Here is an 18,116-nt window from a genome sequence, read left to right as displayed (position 1 = left end):
TTATGAGGAGAGGATCGCTTTGCCAGGTGCTTTAATATGTCACAGGGATTAAACATTTTTAGCTGCAAACTGATCTTAAAACACTTCTGACTGTGCGGTACAGTGTGTTGTTTAACCCCCGAAAGAGTTCCCTGTACCTCCTTTAAGTACATTGAATCAGCAGGGAATGCAAACCAGCCTTTGGACAAAGAAATCACTAATAACCAGCTCCACAAAAACAGCAAACAATTAAATTGACATTGACATTTAATGTAATTGAGTAACTCTTCACTCTCTGTATCCTACAAGTCCGGATGTCTGAACAGACAGGCCAATGAACCTGGATAGCAGAGGCAGTGGTTTCAGTGGTGGGCACTGCAGAGCACAGAGCACAGAGCACAGAGCACAGAGCACAGAGCAGCTTCTAGCTCCTGTCGCATTGCCTTCCCTAATGCACACCACTGCCGAGCGGCCAATGAAAAGACAGCCAGATGGAGGATAGAGAAAGACCAGTGCAGCAACAGAACAGTCAACACTCCTCTAGCTCTCTCAGGCTTTCCCTGAGTGCCAACTGCTAGCTGGAATATTCCGCACACACACGCACGCACATACACACACACACACACTCACACACACAGCTTTTGGAACCAATCCATAACAGCGTGTGAAAATGTACTCACTGGTATATAAGACTATAAGACACACAGAGAGAGCATGTCAGCCACAGATGTCACCATTGAGAGCAGCTCCTGTGCTGCTGACTAACGCGTCTCAATCAAACATTGATCATGAAGACAAATGGAAAGAAACTCAAACGTGTCATAAATGTCATAAACACAGACATCAGTCACTGTTAGTGACACTGTAGGCCTGAAAAATACTTTCTGACTGTGAGAGAGCAGCATTGTGGAACTGTCATCTGTATTAGGTTGGGTCTTCTTCAGTCGCATCCTTTAGCCTCTAGACTGCAGCTCACTCCCAGACCTGAGCAGAAGCAGAGAGGGGGGGGAGGAGGTGCCGTGGGGGGTGGGAGGCCGGCACTGGGAGCTCTACAGGAGCACCGTACACAGGGGAGGGAGGTCTGAGCGGAGTGGGGCGGGGCGGGGCGGGACGTCCTAGAGGACCCACCTGCAGCAGTCACCCGACAGGGAGTATGGCGAGAGCGGGCCAGGTGAGGGGCAGGGGTCCAGGTCGCTGTCGCATTCCAAGGAGCAGAGGGGGGCGCGGAGGCCCTCCACCTTCAGCCGCCAGTGCTGCATGGGCAGGGGCTCCTCCTCGAACACCTCGTCCTCGCCCACATCCTCGGCGCAGAAGGACTCGCTGCCTTCCAGCAGCGCGCTGGCAGACTTGGTGATGTGCAGGCGCGAGGCCAGGCTCCCCAGCTCCGAGGCGTGCAGGCTGCCGGCCGTGGAGGAGTGGCTGAAGGGGAAGAAGATGCGCAGCAGGTTGGAGCCCTTCTGGGGGTCCGGTATGGGCACAGGCACGGGCGGCGCCGACAGGGTCTGCTCGGGCAGTGGGCCGCCCACAAACTTGTAGTTGGTGGCGAAGGAGGCCCGCTGGGCAGGTTTGCCCGCGAGACAGGCTTTGCCGTGGGTGACCACGCACTCCGGCGCCACCTCCAGCTCCACGCCCAGCTCCCCATCTGAGCACGTGCGGTCGATGAAGTGGAGACCGTTGCACAGGTTGTCCATCCTCTGGCCCATGTCGTTGAGGGAGCGGGAGAACTTCAGCGTGCCGTCGTCTCGCCGGATGTTCACCGGGGCCTTGAGCAGAGACAGCCAATCCGCTCGGAACGCGGCGGGCTTGGGCTTGGGCTTGACGGGGGAGTCCGGCGGGAAGTACAGGGTGGTGACGCTCTGGGGGGACGTGGCGCTTTTGCCATTTGAGTTGAGCAGCACCACGGTGGTGTGCACGGGCTTCTGGGAGCCCTGATCGTGTGCCACCACAATAGAACTGCACACAACAGAGTGGGTCGAGACAGACGCAGGCACGAGGGATGCAAAAGGAAAAGAGAAAGAATGGGAAGAAAGAAGAAAGAAGAAAATGAAACCCCCAAAAAGGCATGCACTGGTGATAACAAACAGAGGACTCAAAAGGTGGGAAAGGACAGAGCTAAGAGGACGATTAGAGGATCATGCGCCCGAGAGGGAGTGAGAGTGGCCTCCACAACTTTACGGAGGGATCAGTTACCCGTCTGAAACACATGAACCCTGAACCTTAAAAGCAAAGGTTCTGTCCCTGCGTTCCACAGGGCATGTCACACAGCTAGAGGTTGGAGTCAGCATGGGACACAGAGCACAGAGTGACAGCGTGAACATACCTGCAGATGTCCTGGCTGGAAGGGGTGACTGAGGTTCGGGAAAAGGTGCTTGGGGCGTTTACTGATGTCGGGCTCCCCGCCTGGATAATGAGAGAGAGAGAGAGAGGATGCTTTTCATTGGTTTGTTCAGTTACTTGAGCATCGCTGGTCATGCCAGGTGCTACCCTGATATTATTTTTGCCAGTTATCACAATCACATAGGCACCAGACACTGACTGCATCATTTCTCCATCTAGGTCTGGGACTAATTACCTATTGATCTGATCTGTAACTAACAAAGAATTTACAGCCCCAGGCTTGGCAGGGATCAATACAGAATTGACCGTGCAGAGCAGTGTTCTACACATATACATACATATGAACACACACACACACACACACACACACACACACACACACACTAACAAATTCATAAAACAGAGCATACAAATCTGACTGAATTTTTAAAGCGCTATTTTGAAATCAACAACAACAAAAAAAATGAATAAAATGTGTCAACTGGGGGCTGTAATGGGCGGACTGATCACATAAATAGGCTTCTATATTTAGTCCGCCCTGATGCTGGAGATGTGAGGCGCAGCTTTAGAGGACAGGAAGGCTGGTCTAACACCCACATCACATTTACCTCTGGCACCCTTCTTCATATAGCACTGCCATCTTTAAAAATACCCCTCCTTACACTAGTCTCAATGGGTATGTGTTCAAACGGCAAGTAAAGAAGCTTTCTCATCAGATAGGATCTGTGAAGCTGTTTTCATTCTGTCTCCACCTTCGGAGGTGAATATCCTGTGTTTTTGCCAGTGATGCACAAGGGCCACTGTAGTCACAAACCCCCCGCACCGACAGGACCTAAAAATACATCTCCAAACTAGGGCCTAGAGCGAAGACTCTGACAGAGCAAGAATTGGCCATCAACAGAGTTGACTGTGCTTCAAGCCCAGGAGCCAGAGGAGAGGGAGCACAAAGGAGGAGAGAACATGTTGGGGAAAACAGAAATAGAAATGTCCAATAGTAACTTTCTACGAACGCATTTCAGGCATAACACATCTTACTACTTTCATGTCTCATATATATTACTTTCACAATAATGGCCATTAAATGAATTCATATTCCCAAGGTATCACATTTCTAAACCACTATTCTTACAGATACAGCAGTGCCGGGAACTAATCTGTCTGATCCACCATCCTCTACACACCAGACAGTCATGACACCACACAACTACCGTATGTCAATGATTCCGCCATGGACCTATACAAGCTAGAATATGCCACAAGCAATGTGAAGATCAGAAGACTCATTTCCATGGCACACAAGTACAAACTAGCTGTGTATCCGTATTGTTTAACTACAGACTTGGACAGTTAGGATGGCATATTTTACACTTATTTATTGAATCACGTGTATGAGAAATTGAATCTAATTGGACATAAGGTATTAGCCAACTCGTGACTTGTGTGATGATGTAAATGGTCAACAGCTACTACAGTCCTCAGTGCACCTCGTGTAGATGACAGTAACTATCCATATGCTCTGTAATATAGTAAAGAGTACTGTAATATAATGTCCAAAAAGAGAGAGAGAAAGGGAGAGGGAGAGAGACAGAGAGAGAGAGACAGAGAGAGACAGAGAGAGAGAGACAGAGAGAGGGAGAGAGAGAGAGAGGGAGAGAGACAGAGAGAGAGAGAGACAGAGAGAGAGAGAGAGACAGAGACAGAGAGAGAGACAGAGAGAGAGAGACAGAGAGAGACAGAGAGAGAGACCGAGAGAGAGAGAGAGAGAGAGAGAGACCTGTAAACCTGCAGACCCCTGTGTGACCAGACAGTCTGTGCGTGGGTGCAGGCGTCAGGCGTCAGGCTGCTGGAGTTGAAGTGGGAGCTGGGGAACTAATAAGGGCTGCAGCTCCACACTCAGCAGGGAACCCTGTGACCCAGCAGCAGCCCCGCCGGCCAGCACCGAATTACGCGCTCCAGAAACTCTCCTCCATCATTAGCATCAACAGCAGTGAATGAGACCGACAGTGGAACCAAGAGAGGATCCAAGCCTTAAAACATCCACCACTTTAAAGAGATTGAGCAAGTGATAAAGCACAATGGTTTGAGATTATTCTAGTGGGTTGCTGCTTTCCTACTGAGCCTACTTTAAGAGTCTGTTATGCTTATGGCCGTGCTCTATTATGCTCCGGTTCACTGGCGTGCTCAGAGATGGCCTAGGATGGCTTCACTCAAGTTAATCTATAGCAGAGAACCAACAGTGCATTGCATATGTCACATTCCATTCATGCTACTTTACTGTCCACACAGTGGTGGAATGTTTGCGTGACCAATGCGTGTGTCAGTTTCAGTTCATCCTGCAGCAGGCGATGACATAATCCTTTGGGAATGACCGATACACACCAGCTCGGCGCCGATCTCCGAGAGCCGCCACCCTGTGAAGATCCAGGCTTGCCATTACTCCGATAAGCTTTATTGAAGCATCTTAAAAGCACATAAAGCCCTGCGGCAGGACCCTGTCAATGATGTATCTGGCTACAAACACACTGTGAACACTTAGCAAACAGCGCCTCTGCGCTCAGATGACGCCTTGGCCCAGCAATTTGTAATTCCCGACAGCTGACACATTTTAGGCCAAACGAAAAATCCCAGGCCTGGTCATCTGTTTGATTCCAGGCGTTTGTGTTTCATTGAGGCGTTTCAGAGCCAGCCTGACAGATGCTGCTGGTGCCGCCGCTGCTGCGGCCATTGCTACTGCTGCTGGTGGTGTTGCTGCTGCTGCTGCAAACTCCAAGCAGAGGACTCACCAGAACGCTGTCAAATATATTGTGCATGGCAGACAAGGATATAGAGCCAGCGGCAGCGGGCTCAAGGTCTGCCCTACCAGCTGTTGGGTTGGCATGCCAAGGACACGAGCTCATCTGCAGGTCAGTGTTTTATCTCTGCAATAAATGTAATACTTTAATACCCCAAATCAGTTCAGGAGGCAACATGGAGCAAAGCACAGGAGCCCAGAAGCATGATAGCTTGACTGGCTAAACCAGCATGTTCAAACTGAAAACCATAAAAACAGGAAAAGAGTAGAAAAACACTCACAGAATGATTAGCCCTGTTAATCTCAAAGAAACTAATAACAGTGAAATAGCACACTGATCACACTGTGTAATGGAATGCAGAGGTTGATTTAATGCTTCACGATGATTTAATGCACAACATGTGTGTCTGCCATTTCGAGACATAACTGCATATCTCCGTTCTGGAGCGTGGATTAGATAGGAAATACTGCCGTACGCGACAGTGAATCAAATCTGAACGGAACGCTTGCCCTCACCATTAATCGATTTATAGAAGCTTCATTAGTGTTCCATATTTCACACAACACTGTCGTAAAAAAAATTAATCCTGTCGACTGAGGTAGGACAGACGTGCGCCGCTCGGCCTAGTGGAGCATCCCGCAGATGAGGTGACCCTGACATCTATTAGCGCATGTAATGGGTTTATCTGTTAAGAGGCTCATTCTTGCACAGAAGTGCACTAAAGCTGCACTAAGAGGTAGAGATACATGCCAGAGTGAAAGTGACTGCCCTGCTTGATCCCTGCCTCAACCCTGGTGGCACATAAACACGCACAGTGCCTACATCATGACTGCCCAGCTCCTGCCCAGGTCCTGCCCTTTCACTGTAAACAAGACGTTGACCACCCAAAAAACAGGAAGAGGGCGATTACTTCTACAGGATACACAGGGCAGTGTGAAAAAGCATTATTTGAGTTGGGTTAAATTCCTCTGCGGTTATTTCCTTGGCTTTAGCAACCGGTGCAAACTCTAGGAATGAGATAAACAACAGAGCGAGAGCACCTGGTTTTAATACAAGGACAAACAGGAGAGGTATCAGCCATTTCTTTATCCCTCCACTCTTCTCCACAGCACTGAGAATTACAAATTCAGAGGAAGGGATTAAGTGTCTCTCTACCACACCGAGGGTCTGGGAATTCAGAAGCATCTGGTGGACTTTGTAGATAGGGCACTACAAACAAGACGGCAGCCAGGTGAACTCCTCATGGGCTCAATCAGAGTTAGAAACACAGTCTTATTTGGAACTGAGAAAATATTTTTTGTAGAAGATATAATAAACTGCTTATCGTATGCAGGTTTCATTGCCGTAGCTGCTTTGTTCAAAAGATTTAATTTATTTATTCGTCTTTTCAGGGAAAGCTAAAGGCAGAATTGCAGGTGGAGGATAAAAACAAGTTGGGAAATTGCTGCTTTCAAACCCCCTGTGGGCAAAGATGTTTGCCTTCTCTAACACCCCCCCCTCTCTCTCTCACTCTCACTCTCATACTCTCTTGCAGGGGCTCTCTGATGTACAGCAGGTGGTGGGAGGCAAACATTAACATACCTTTGAGATGTTGCTGGACCTGCTTGCAGAATGACCGAGAGGCTTCTCATTCTGGAAAAGAAACAAATTGAAGTGCAGGATTTAGATCCACTATTCAACATACGTCAACAACTAACAGAAACAGACAAAACATTTGATCATATTTACCATAAAAGTGTATTTCTATTATTTATTAAGGCATTATTCCACGAAAAGAAGGACACTGAACCCTTTATATTTCTGATCTAGTTCCCAGTGTGTTTTGACATCCTCCCATCCAGCTTAACAGAAGTGCGGCAGCATTTATTTACATTTAGTCATTTAGCAGTTGTTTATGTACTGCAATGGGTTGTCCGTTACTCTGTTAGAATGATTATGAAAATATGTGACTGTGGGATACCTCCAGCCACCCAGTTGTACCTAAATACCACTGTATTTGTCTTAGCATAAACAGTGTTTGACTTTCAGGTCCTCAGTTTGTGTGCAGACGGGTTAACATTTACTTAAGCCTTATGTGTGCAGACAAAGTTAACATTTATTCGAACTTCTGCCGCTTCACCAAAGGATAAACCAAGGCCTGGATTTCTGTGGCTGCAAACCAAATGACTTTCAGCTGCTTAAACTACAGATGAACCCAAGCTTAAGAGGAAACCCTGTCATAAAAAAACCCAATCCAAAACAAATAAACAGAAACTGTAAAAATGCTTAATACACTTGAAGAGCAACCTACAGAGACCTCTCCACATTCATCTACCATGGCCAGCGACTGGGGTTATTAAAACATCATAAAGCCATTTTCTGCTCATTTCACATCTCTAATGTCTCGAAGCCCAGAATAAGACTTGAGATGAATCATCAATCATTCGTATCTTATGTAACAGCTGGTCTGGGCCAGACTGCATATTTTTGGAACCCTAAGAAATGACCCCAATTTGTCTGGATAATAAAGACTTCAGAGTAAAGTGTTCAAAACATGTACACCGTTTACTCTTCATACAGCACATAATCAATGTTACAAATGGTTAGAAATGTGGAGAAATAAGGGTAAAGATGTCAAAACTATAATTAAAGTCAAGAACAGTAGTTAGTTAGGGGTGTCATGCAACCTCTTCTTGGGGATGGCCACCATTTTACCAATTTTTCAAAAATACACATAGAAACGCCTAAATCTAGCAAAGCCCACAGTTGACCATTACGCCAATATACAATTATGGTTTGCTCATGTTCCACTGCGCGCGCGCTCACACACTTACACGTACTATCAACTATATATTGGATTGTTAGTCCTGACACAGACTTGGCTATTTAGTGAGCCAAAATTCAATGTTGTTAAGCTAGTAGCTACCAAGTCTGTCCACACTTTAACGCTAATTTGCCTACTTCAAATGACAATAGATGATAAATTACGGTCAACTAATGGCTGTTTATCATACTAACGTGACCTACCCTCTAGGTGTGTGTCGTTATTTCGGTGTGCACTTTTGTTTAGCCAATTGATCCCTAATCTTGATCGGATTTGTCGGATAACAAAGGGAGAACGCTTAATTGTTACCTGCCCACTCGTCTGCATGTCTGCCTGAGCTACAACTTGCGCTGTGTCTTGCCAAAGCAACTAACAACTGCGGAGTTACCGCTAGTGGGTTGCGATGGCGGTCTGAGGGAACAAGTTGTATGCATGAAAACTCATTCCTTTCCATTCATTGTAACGTTAGGACATATTACAACAATTCTATATTTAAAATACTGTTTTTTTTTTATGATGTAAAGTTGGGTGGGCACGTGTCCACCTTGAGTCAATGGGCATGACGCCACTGGCTATATCCTAGTGTAGAGCAAGACTCAAACGAATTTTTGTTTTAATATAACTATTTATATTTAAATGAGAGGAAGACTTTTTTTGCATTTCGACAATAAACTCGAACTTTACCTATTGGTGAAAAATAAATCAGGTTTTTTCCATTTTGAGAATAAAGTCGAATTGTCGAAAATAAAGTCAACTCCTCTGGTTCATCAAATCCAGTAAGGAGAGCGACTGCCAGCTGCCAGAGTGTATACACATCCAATGAGTGTGAAGGTGAGCTCCTGAAGTGGTGCAACTGAACTCTTGAAAGAAGCTGTATCATATCAATAACGTAAAGCCTATTCCTTTATGCTAAAACTTGACATTACCAGCCTAGCAGAATTGAAGTCATCAACATAGCGAGCCATTTCGACTTTATTTTCAACATTTTGACTTTATTCTCGAAATGGTATTTCAACTTTATTCTCGACATTTTCACTTTCTTGCAAATGCAAAATCAAGTTTCTGAGTAACTTCTAACTTAAAGGCTCAGATAGCCAATGGTAAACATTAAAGGCCATAACAGGCCTTCTGAAAATTTGCCTGAGAAACAACTTGGCACATCTTTACACACTTGTATAGAGATTGGAAGACACTATCATAAAGGTGAGAGCTCCATGGTTTTAAATGTGAGCTGAATGTCTTTTAAATGGGAATCATCTTGTCCTGTACTGGTTCATTGTGTCACTGCCATATCTCTCTGCTGCCAGACCCTGTCCACACTCCTGGTGAGTGGGTGTCTGTGGTGAAGCCCTGTCTGAGAGAGAGAGAGAGAGAGAGAGAGAAGCTTCTCCTCTCTAATTACTGCACTGCCTTACTTGTGTCTCGGGCTGCTCGGGGTTACCATAGCAACATGTCTGATGGAGGATGGCGCTTTATGTTGGATATCTCTCTCTCTATTATCAGAGAGGGTTTTAACCACAAGAAGTAGCACCTAACCAGGCAGGGCAAATCTGTGCACTCACACACATATGTTCGCACACGCACCCACGCGCACACACACACACACACACACACACACACACACACACACACACACACACACACACACACACACACACACACACACACACTTTATATTGGGGAAGTACACTCAATAAACTCAAAGTCAACTGTAATGCCTAAGGCCATTAGACAGTTGACTAAATGCTGCTTAAATTATAAACACAGCAAGCATTATTTGATTCCCTTCATACAAAACACTCTTTTTGGACCAGCAGAATAATTACATTTCTGTTCATATTTGAGAATCTGGACTGGACTTAAAGACCCATCTGTCCATTACGCAAAAATAAAACTTTCAACACAGTGATTAATCAAATGTGTTTTTCATGCTGATGATCCTATCTTCTTTGTGAATTCAGCACATCGACTTACCAAAATGCCGCGTGTGCAAATGACTCATGACTTATGAAAACCCATCTTCTGGATCAGCTCAGAATACTAATGTCTCTGTTATAGTTTATTATCAAAGGATAATGGAACTGACTTGAAGCCAACAAAAAGTAAAGCTGAATTACTTTAATTAACCCCGCATCAAGAAAGAGAAATGGCACTGGCGATGACAAAGTGAACGGAATAAACAGGCACCAGTGCAGATTGCTGTCTGATTCATGTTTGTCCTGTGTGTCCGTGGTGTGTCATCATCATGAGACCATCACTGCAGGGTGGCTCTGAGTGATCTGGTGTCCTGCGCAGTCACGCATATCTCCGTCTGCCTTTCATCACCACAATGGCAATCAGTGGCTTTACAGGATCACCAGCCAGTTGCCAGTGCTTTCATCATCTAACACGCAAGATTGTGAAAATGCCAGTAATATTCATCACAACAAATTTCTCAAAAAACAACCAAATGCATAAAAAACAAACCAAACACAACCATTATATTAGAAGCTTTGAGAATGCTGTCATGTTAACGATATCCTGGCAGGATTTGTCACCAGGTATACTCAAGGACTGGTCGTTCAAATCCTTTAAGGCAACTAGTGTTGCCAAATGAGAACAACACCAGAAAAGTCTAGAGACAACTCATCATCTGGCCTACAGATGCAGTATTTACAATTCAACATTCTCCAAGGAAAAATGTGTACCCATTTCAGGGTAGGAAATAGTTTTCTTAGAATGAAACATTCTAGATATTTGTTTTTCACCAACTCTTGTATACTAACTAGAACCTGTTCAACATACCCACTTCAGTCCACTGTTGTAACTCCCTGGATGATCATATATAAAGCAGTCCCTCCAGGATCCTGCAATGGTTTGTTGTGATTGTTGTGTTTGTTTTGATTGTTGTGATTGTTGTGTTTGTTGTGATTGTTGTGTTTGTTGTGATTGTTGTGTTTGTTGTGTTTGTTGTGATTGTTGTGTTTGTTGTGTTTGTTGTGATTGTTGTGTTTGTTGTGTTTGTTGTGTTTGTTGTGTTTGTTGTGATTGTTGCAGCCAAAAGTAAGTAACTGAATTTGCAGCGGGAATTCACCACCATTGCAGTTAAAATTGCTGTGATTTTGAGTTCAATAAAATCATTAGCAAGTAATGCAGAAATTCCATGCCAAATATTGCAGTTATAAGAGAAAACTCCTTGAATTTGCATGAATTTCTGAGATTGCAAAATCCTGTAGGTACAGATAAAGGCTGAATTTAAAGACTTTGTTGGCACCACTATGTGGCTCTCACACAGAAATCAAGTAGAAACACCTTCCTAGTTTTTCTTAGCATCTGAGAGGTTTCTATCCCACTGTCAGGTCAAGAGCAGTCAGTGTGCAGCCCTCTTTCCTTTGGGAGGTGCCCCGTCTACACGGGAGATAAGAGGAAACCGCCAGTGCCTCTAAACTCTTCACAACAGGCACACACAGGCCCCAGCCAAAGAGCAGCATGCCACAGCCTCAGGAGGCCTCAAGTGACCCAAACACAGACAGAGAGAGAGGGGGAGAGAAAGAGAGAGAGAGAGAGAGGGGGGGACAGAGAGAGAGAGAGAGAGAGAGAGAGAGAGGGGGGGAGAGAGAGAGAGAGGGAGAGAGAGAGAGAGAGAGAGAGAGAGAGAGAGAGAGAGAGAGGGGGAGAGAGAGAGAGAGAGAGCGCAAAGGTAACAGCTAGCATAGGAGGCACCACTAAAATACAGATCTGACTTTCCCAGGTAGAGGCAGATATGAGCAGAATTTCAGTGCAATATATTGTATCATGGTGGGTTTTGAATAATTGACCCTGGTTTGGGCAGACAGAGGCTTCTGCAAATCAAACAGCAGTGGCTGATGCCAAGAGACAAAAGTCCAGACCTCTCTGCAGCCTGAATACTAAGAAGCTCTGAATGTTGACATTCATCGGTCTTGAGCACACAAACAGGTTTATCGCTTCTGATAAACAGACAGCATTCAGCTTCTGCAATTTCATCTCAATCTTTCATGATTTTCTTTTCATGATATTTCAGAACAGAACAGCATTCAACTAAGATGTTTTGCTTACGGAAATCTATAACATGTTACACAGAAATATATATATATATATATATATATGCGGCAAACCTATACACGATGCAACAGAAAAAAACATGGCTGTATAAAGATATTCAAGTCATTTATGATGTGTGTATTTATTTATTGTTACACCAGGTTCTATTGCTCGTAGCTTGAATATTCTCTCCCTTGTACGTCGCTTTGGACAAAAGCGTCTGCTAAATGACTAAATGTAATGTAATGTAAATGTGTGAATGAGGCTGTTCTAACAGGGGGACATCACTGATATGTGCCCTCAATTTACCGTCATTCAGAAATGGAATAATGAGCCAGTATACAAGGTTGCCATGAGTGCTTTCAAAATATAATGAGGCTGCAAATACATGGGCAGTCCTTGAGAATAACAGGACAGGATGATTGAACTAGAATAGAGCATGGGGTACAGACGGCCAAGCAGCACGAGCACACAGAACACCGCCTTTCTCTCAGTCTCTCAGAGTGTACAGAGGGCGGCCATTTTTCAGTTCTGCACAGATTACAAAAGACACATCAACACTAGCTTACGAGATACAGCTGTTTGAAAAAGCCACAAACATATAATTTCACTGGATTCTGTAGCTTGCCTTGTCAGCAGGCTGACAGGCAGTTGAAAAGGAGAACCAATTCTCCTGAGTGATGCCTGCTGACATGCAAAAAAGCTGCAGGCTTTGAACAGTACTGTAGGGCCTTATTGTAACAGATCTCACCTCTGCTATTACAAGAGCAGTTTAATACATAACGGCTAACTCTGACTCTGATGTTACCTGCCCTAAGAGAGCTGCATGAACGCCTAGACATGTGTCATCCACCTGCACAGCTATAGTATAACTATAGACTCCTTCCCTAACCCATGTTCTGGTGAGCAACACAAAATGGATGTATATTTCAGTAAGCGTTGCAGCACTTGTGCGACACTGAGACAATGAACCAGCTACATGGGAAGAAGATGGATTTTGGTTGTATGGTTAAATGTGAGTTCCAGACCTAAACCTCCTGCGACAGCAGCCTCCATCCTCAGTCTGTACTCTCCAGGGACCATGCAAATTGAGTTACGCAGAGGCTTCAAGGTGAGCCTGAGTAGCATGTCAAATGACATGTAAGTACACAGATCAGAGCAGTCCAAGGCTGCCATCTGAGTGGCATAATCACAAACAGCCACACACACACATCCCAAACACACAACTGGTGTGAAATCTTGGTGTGACAAGATGACACATCACACGGATCACACACATGCTAGGCCCGCTCTTCCACGGCGGTGAGTTGGAGCTCTTTTCTCTGTGGTTGGGGGCTATGAGGAGCAGAGCTCATGGGCACCTCGTGCAGAGAACTGACCCATCCCTGGAAAAGAGTTCAAGCCATCAGCAGCTCTGACTGTGCAGGCATCCAGCACAGCAGATCACATCTGCAAAGGCCTTGGCTACGCTCTGACATCCACACCAGCCCTTGTCAAAAGGACTGGCTACCCCATTGAGACCTCAGTCACTCTGGGCACCTTTCTGACACTATCTCAGCTAGAGTGTGTGGGTGTGACTAGCCATTAGAGCTGAAGGCCAATAACAGAAAAGTCTTTCTCTTCAGACTGAGGGAAAGTGCTCCTTCAACATCAGTACAGAGGAAATGGAATGTCTGGGGTTCTTTTTCCTTTGGTGTGAAGAAGCTCTGAATAGACTGGTCACAAGATTCCAGTGACTGCCTATTGGGAGGATTTGCAGAGAGGACAGTAATATTGTGTTTTTCTATGCGCAGGCTTGGCTGTGTAACACAATCAGACAAAAGTGCTGGTTTGCAAAGTACAATGTAAAAATGTAAATGTAAATGTGGAAATGTAAATGCATGAAATAATTCAACCTCATCGCCCAGCCTTCCTTTGGGCTTTGGTAGAGAGCCAAATGTGTGGGTCACATCCCATCAAATAAGAGAACTATCCAGTACCATGCCACAACTCAAGACAGATCCCAGAAGCCACCATGTCACTACCAACTCAATGCCTCAACAAAGCAATCCCAGGAGTGATACAGGTCAGAGAGCAGGACCAACCGTGAGACTGTGAGATTTCATCAATCTTATACATTTATTGCTAGCATTCATAAATGTACGTATGGGTTTGGCACCAGTGTCACACTGAATCATTTCATGCTGCATTCCTATTGATTGGTTAGTAGACGTAAGTTGTAGCAGCAGTCACATTGTGAGATGGCCATCCTAAATTCCTGGCACTGTCAGAATTTTGCCTGAGGATATCTGTGACAAGACTGTCAATGGCCATCTTTGATCCTCTCTCACAGTGAGATGTAGGACGATGTAGGACCACCGTCTTGGAGCCATGAGCAAAGATATCGCCACGTTAATCATCTTTCGTCTGCGACATCCTAAAAGCGCACAGTGTATACCTGCATAAGGTGTCTGCTCATTCATAGAAACCCCCAAGTTTGTTCTGCTAATACAGTAATAATGTGTGCAAGAAGACACGCACTGGCATCTGTGCCTGCCAAATGCTGTGAAAGAACCTGAGACCTTCTCAGCAGTACTTCCTGTGAATGTGAGTGCATGTTAATATAAGTATGTTTGCATTGGAGGGGGTTAATAAGTCATCTGATGTGACTGTGACAGAAGTGTTGATGTGTACACTTTACAACCAGCTGTGAAATTATGTTTCCCAGCGCCGAGAGAGATATCAGAAAATGAATGTTAATGAGGACAGATTGAGAAGAGACAGAAACAGGAATTCACTCTTTAAAAGCGTCACGTTAAGGGGTGCTGAAACAGACTGGCAGTGAAGACAGTGAGTCACAGATCACGGTGCCTTCATACTCCAGACCCCCCACCCCCACCCCCCACACACACACACCCAAACAGGCGCGTCCTCATTCACAGCCCCACCCATGAGCTGATCAGTCAGGGAGACGCCTGTGAGGGGTGCTGATAACGACAGCCCTCCGCTCCGTCTGGAGGACAGCCGAGGACACATGGAGATAGTGTGGGCAACCAACCACCGCTGAATGGAGGAGCTGGCAGTCATGCGCTTCTCTGTTTATCATTCTGGGAACTAGGCAAGGGCGCAGTGATGATACGTTACAGCCATGCTTACCTCCCCCCTCACAGTTACTCTACAGACTATAAAATAAAATAAAAAAGAACTCAGTGCTTCACTGCCTACATCTGCCATCTCTGATGGGCTGATAGTCATGACGTGCCATTAACTGTAACATGGAGTCCATCCCGAGCCATCTCTGGTTTGTCAAACTCTCAAAGGGGACTATGGCGGGGAAAGCAGGGAGGAAATATCAGACTCATTTCAAGCAATATTCGGCATGAAAACATGAAAAGAGGAATGTCTCCACAGAAAATGAGTGTTTGCTTTTTTTTGGGCGGTATGTTTGGAGGCCTGCTCTCAGTGCTCCAAAACAGAGTCACGCAGCTTTCCAGCCTAATGCAGTGCAATACTATATTTCACCATGCCTGCAGCCTTAATATGCTATATCTGCCTAGAAGAAGACACTATTAAAGGTCAACCAAACAAGTAAGAGTGTTACCAATTTTTTGTCAAATCTTTCACACCTTCACATCTGACACAGACTGCACTGCCATGTTGCTCAAGCTATGTTTGCAAGCATATCATTTAGGTCATTCAATGCTACGATGTGCAGAAAAACAAAGACGCACAATTTAGCCCAGGAATTACTGACAGGAGATGGGATGTGATCATTTCGCACAGGAAGTCAGGCTGACGGTTGTCGCTGTTAACACATAACGATTCCAGGTCAATGATTGAAAAATATCAGCTCCTTTTCAAACAGGGCTCACCATAAAAAGAAGTCAACAGACTACAGTCTCTTTATGGCCTGTGAATCACCATAGAATGTCCACACTGGGTTGGCCCCCTCCAATGGAGTCAATGAGCCGGGGTCAGAGGTCAGATGGCCCTCTGTAAACAGGATGATACCCATTAGCTCAGCAAACCATGGGCACGGCCCAGTGAAACCAGAAAGTATCCCTACAGTGAGGAGGAGCAGGAAATAGCTGTCTTTTCATCGCTAGGAAGAGAGAATGTGGCTTTCCGCTATCTCCCACGATTCTCGGACATAATTACATCAACATGTCCGAGCAGGAAATGGACCCAACACGGTGGCCTGCAACCCCTGTGCAGCGGGGCCGCCGCCGCCGAGGTGGAGGCGGAGAGGAAATGTGGTTGCATATTACATGGACGGGGCTTTCTGGGGTAGTGTGTGCCGTGCACGTCATGGTGTGAAACTGCACTAATCAGCTTGCAGGGGGATCAGCATCAGAGGTAATATGAGTGCTGGGAGCCAGGCTGAGGGGGAATTTCATGTGACCAGATACTGTGAGAAACAACAGAGAGAGAAAGAGAGGGAGGGAGGCAGAGAAGGAGAAGGAGAGAGGCGAGCTGGAAAAGAGCAGGCATTTTGGACTGTTTCTTCTAGTGTAGCCTTTGTACCTTGTCCTGTTTCTAGACTGCATTCCTCACAGATGGGTACACACCCAAACTTATTATAAATGGTGGATCTCCTCCTTAAGTATCCATTCTTAAACACAATAGTCTGAAAATGTGCTCTGAAGTGTTGACCTGTCAGATGTGCGTGTCATAATACCCATGTTCTTATCTGGCTTGCTCTTTTAAAGCATTTTACCTCATGTAAGTTGAATCCACAGGGAATTATTTCTGCCCAGTGAATTCTAATTAGCATGTTGACTCAGAGGTTCGGTTCCCTAGAGACATAACCCTTCGCACCGGACTCTAAAGTACTAGCACAAATTAGAGGTCAAGTGATTTTGAACTGCAGTTTCACTCTGCTATATCCAATGTAGATATTTTATGGTTATCTAACTTCTTGCATATATAAAAAAGCACACAGCCTATGAACCTATGAACAGGTTTAAGCATGTCTCATAAGAGGTGGGTTAACCTCACTATTTGTTTTACTTTGTATCGCTAAGACAGACATGTTGAAACATATTGTGCGTGATCCTTTGAGACCCTTAAAAGATGGCTTTTGTGGTGAATTGTGAACCTCTTTAGTAAAAGAAATACATGTTCACTACGAGGTCTTCATGTATTTCCTCCATTACATCCCCCTGTTTGGATGATTGAATTATCCAGTTGAACACGCTACCCTTAAGCCTCTTTAATTGGGAGAGGCGCAGCTCTGGACTTTCTGTGGGCTAAGCAGAATGCACAACACGGGTGTAATGTGGGGATAATCAGCTGTGTGCATAAATATAAGCCCGATCCCGGAGCCCCCTCCAGCCAAATCCTCCGCTGGGGGCCCCCGCTCATCCCCCTGCACCCCCCCCCCCTCCTCCCCGCCCAGCCACTGGGTGAGGGGAGACGGACGGACGGCTGGCCCGGTGTCTGGGGCGAGCTGAAGACACTCCCTGTCCCCGCTTGCCTTCTCCCTCCGGTAGATTTTAAGCTCTGGCGCGCCATGTGACCACTAATCTCCCCACATCACACCCCTCCTCCTCCTCCTCCTCCTCCTGCTCCCCTCCCACCGAGGGATTTCACACAAAGCCTCCCGATTCTGAGCAGCCATCAATGATGCGATTCGCTAAGCCCAGGATCGTGTGGAAAAATATCAGATCAATCTGCCACTGAGAGTATGTCTGTATGTTCATGTTACTAAATGTGTTCATGTATGTGCATGCCTGCGTGCATGGAAACATCTAGTGTTTACTGTGGCCTGGAGGGCTCAACACACTGCAACTTAAGAAAACAGACAAATAGACAAAATATAAGTAAAGAAAACATCTTCATCAATATGACAACACATGCGCAGCGTTTAGAATACACGCTGCAAATTCAGACAGCGGTGTCACGGTTTGTGACTAATGACTTTATCGAAGGCTACCATCCATCAGGTGTTGGAATATTAGCTCAAATGTAAATGTTTTTTGGTTTATTTTAATATTGTGATCGCATGATTCAGATATTATTTCATTTTCCGAAACCACTGACGTAGCTGACTTCAATAACGTCATGAGTCACCGTATCCAAAAGTGATCATCACTTTTAAGTGTCCTCTGGAAACACTTCCACTGTCTGAATTTGCAGTGCGTTTCTGTTCTATGTTGTGTTGTCTGAATTTGCAGTGTGTTTAT

The 18,116-nt window shown here is 45.5% G+C and overlaps 1 protein-coding gene across 5 annotated transcripts in view; it reads right to left on the bottom strand.

Annotated features, from left to right (window-relative positions):
- march8 (membrane-associated ring finger (C3HC4) 8) overlaps positions 1–18,116 on the bottom strand; it is a 61,160-nt gene that overhangs the window by 11,995 nt on the left and 31,049 nt on the right. For 4 of the 5 annotated variants that reach the window (XM_031578702.2, XM_031578703.2, XM_031578704.2 and 1 more), the window contains 3 exons: positions 6,690–6,740; positions 2,300–2,379; positions 1,108–1,932 (listed from right to left, as the gene is read on the bottom strand). In XM_031578702.2, coding sequence (XP_031434562.1) covers positions 1,108–1,932; positions 2,300–2,379; positions 6,690–6,740 — 956 coding nt within the window. The remainder of the gene's footprint in view (positions 1–1,107; positions 1,933–2,299; positions 2,380–6,689; positions 6,741–18,116) is intronic. The other variant, XM_031578706.2, reaches the window with a different exon arrangement.

Source organism: Clupea harengus, chromosome 13 (assembly GCF_900700415.2).
Source record: "Clupea harengus chromosome 13, Ch_v2.0.2, whole genome shotgun sequence".
Taxonomy (NCBI): domain Eukaryota; kingdom Metazoa; phylum Chordata; class Actinopteri; order Clupeiformes; family Clupeidae; genus Clupea; species Clupea harengus.
The sequence above is the reverse complement of the archived record's forward strand: the minus strand, read 5'-3'. Positions and strand labels throughout refer to the sequence as shown.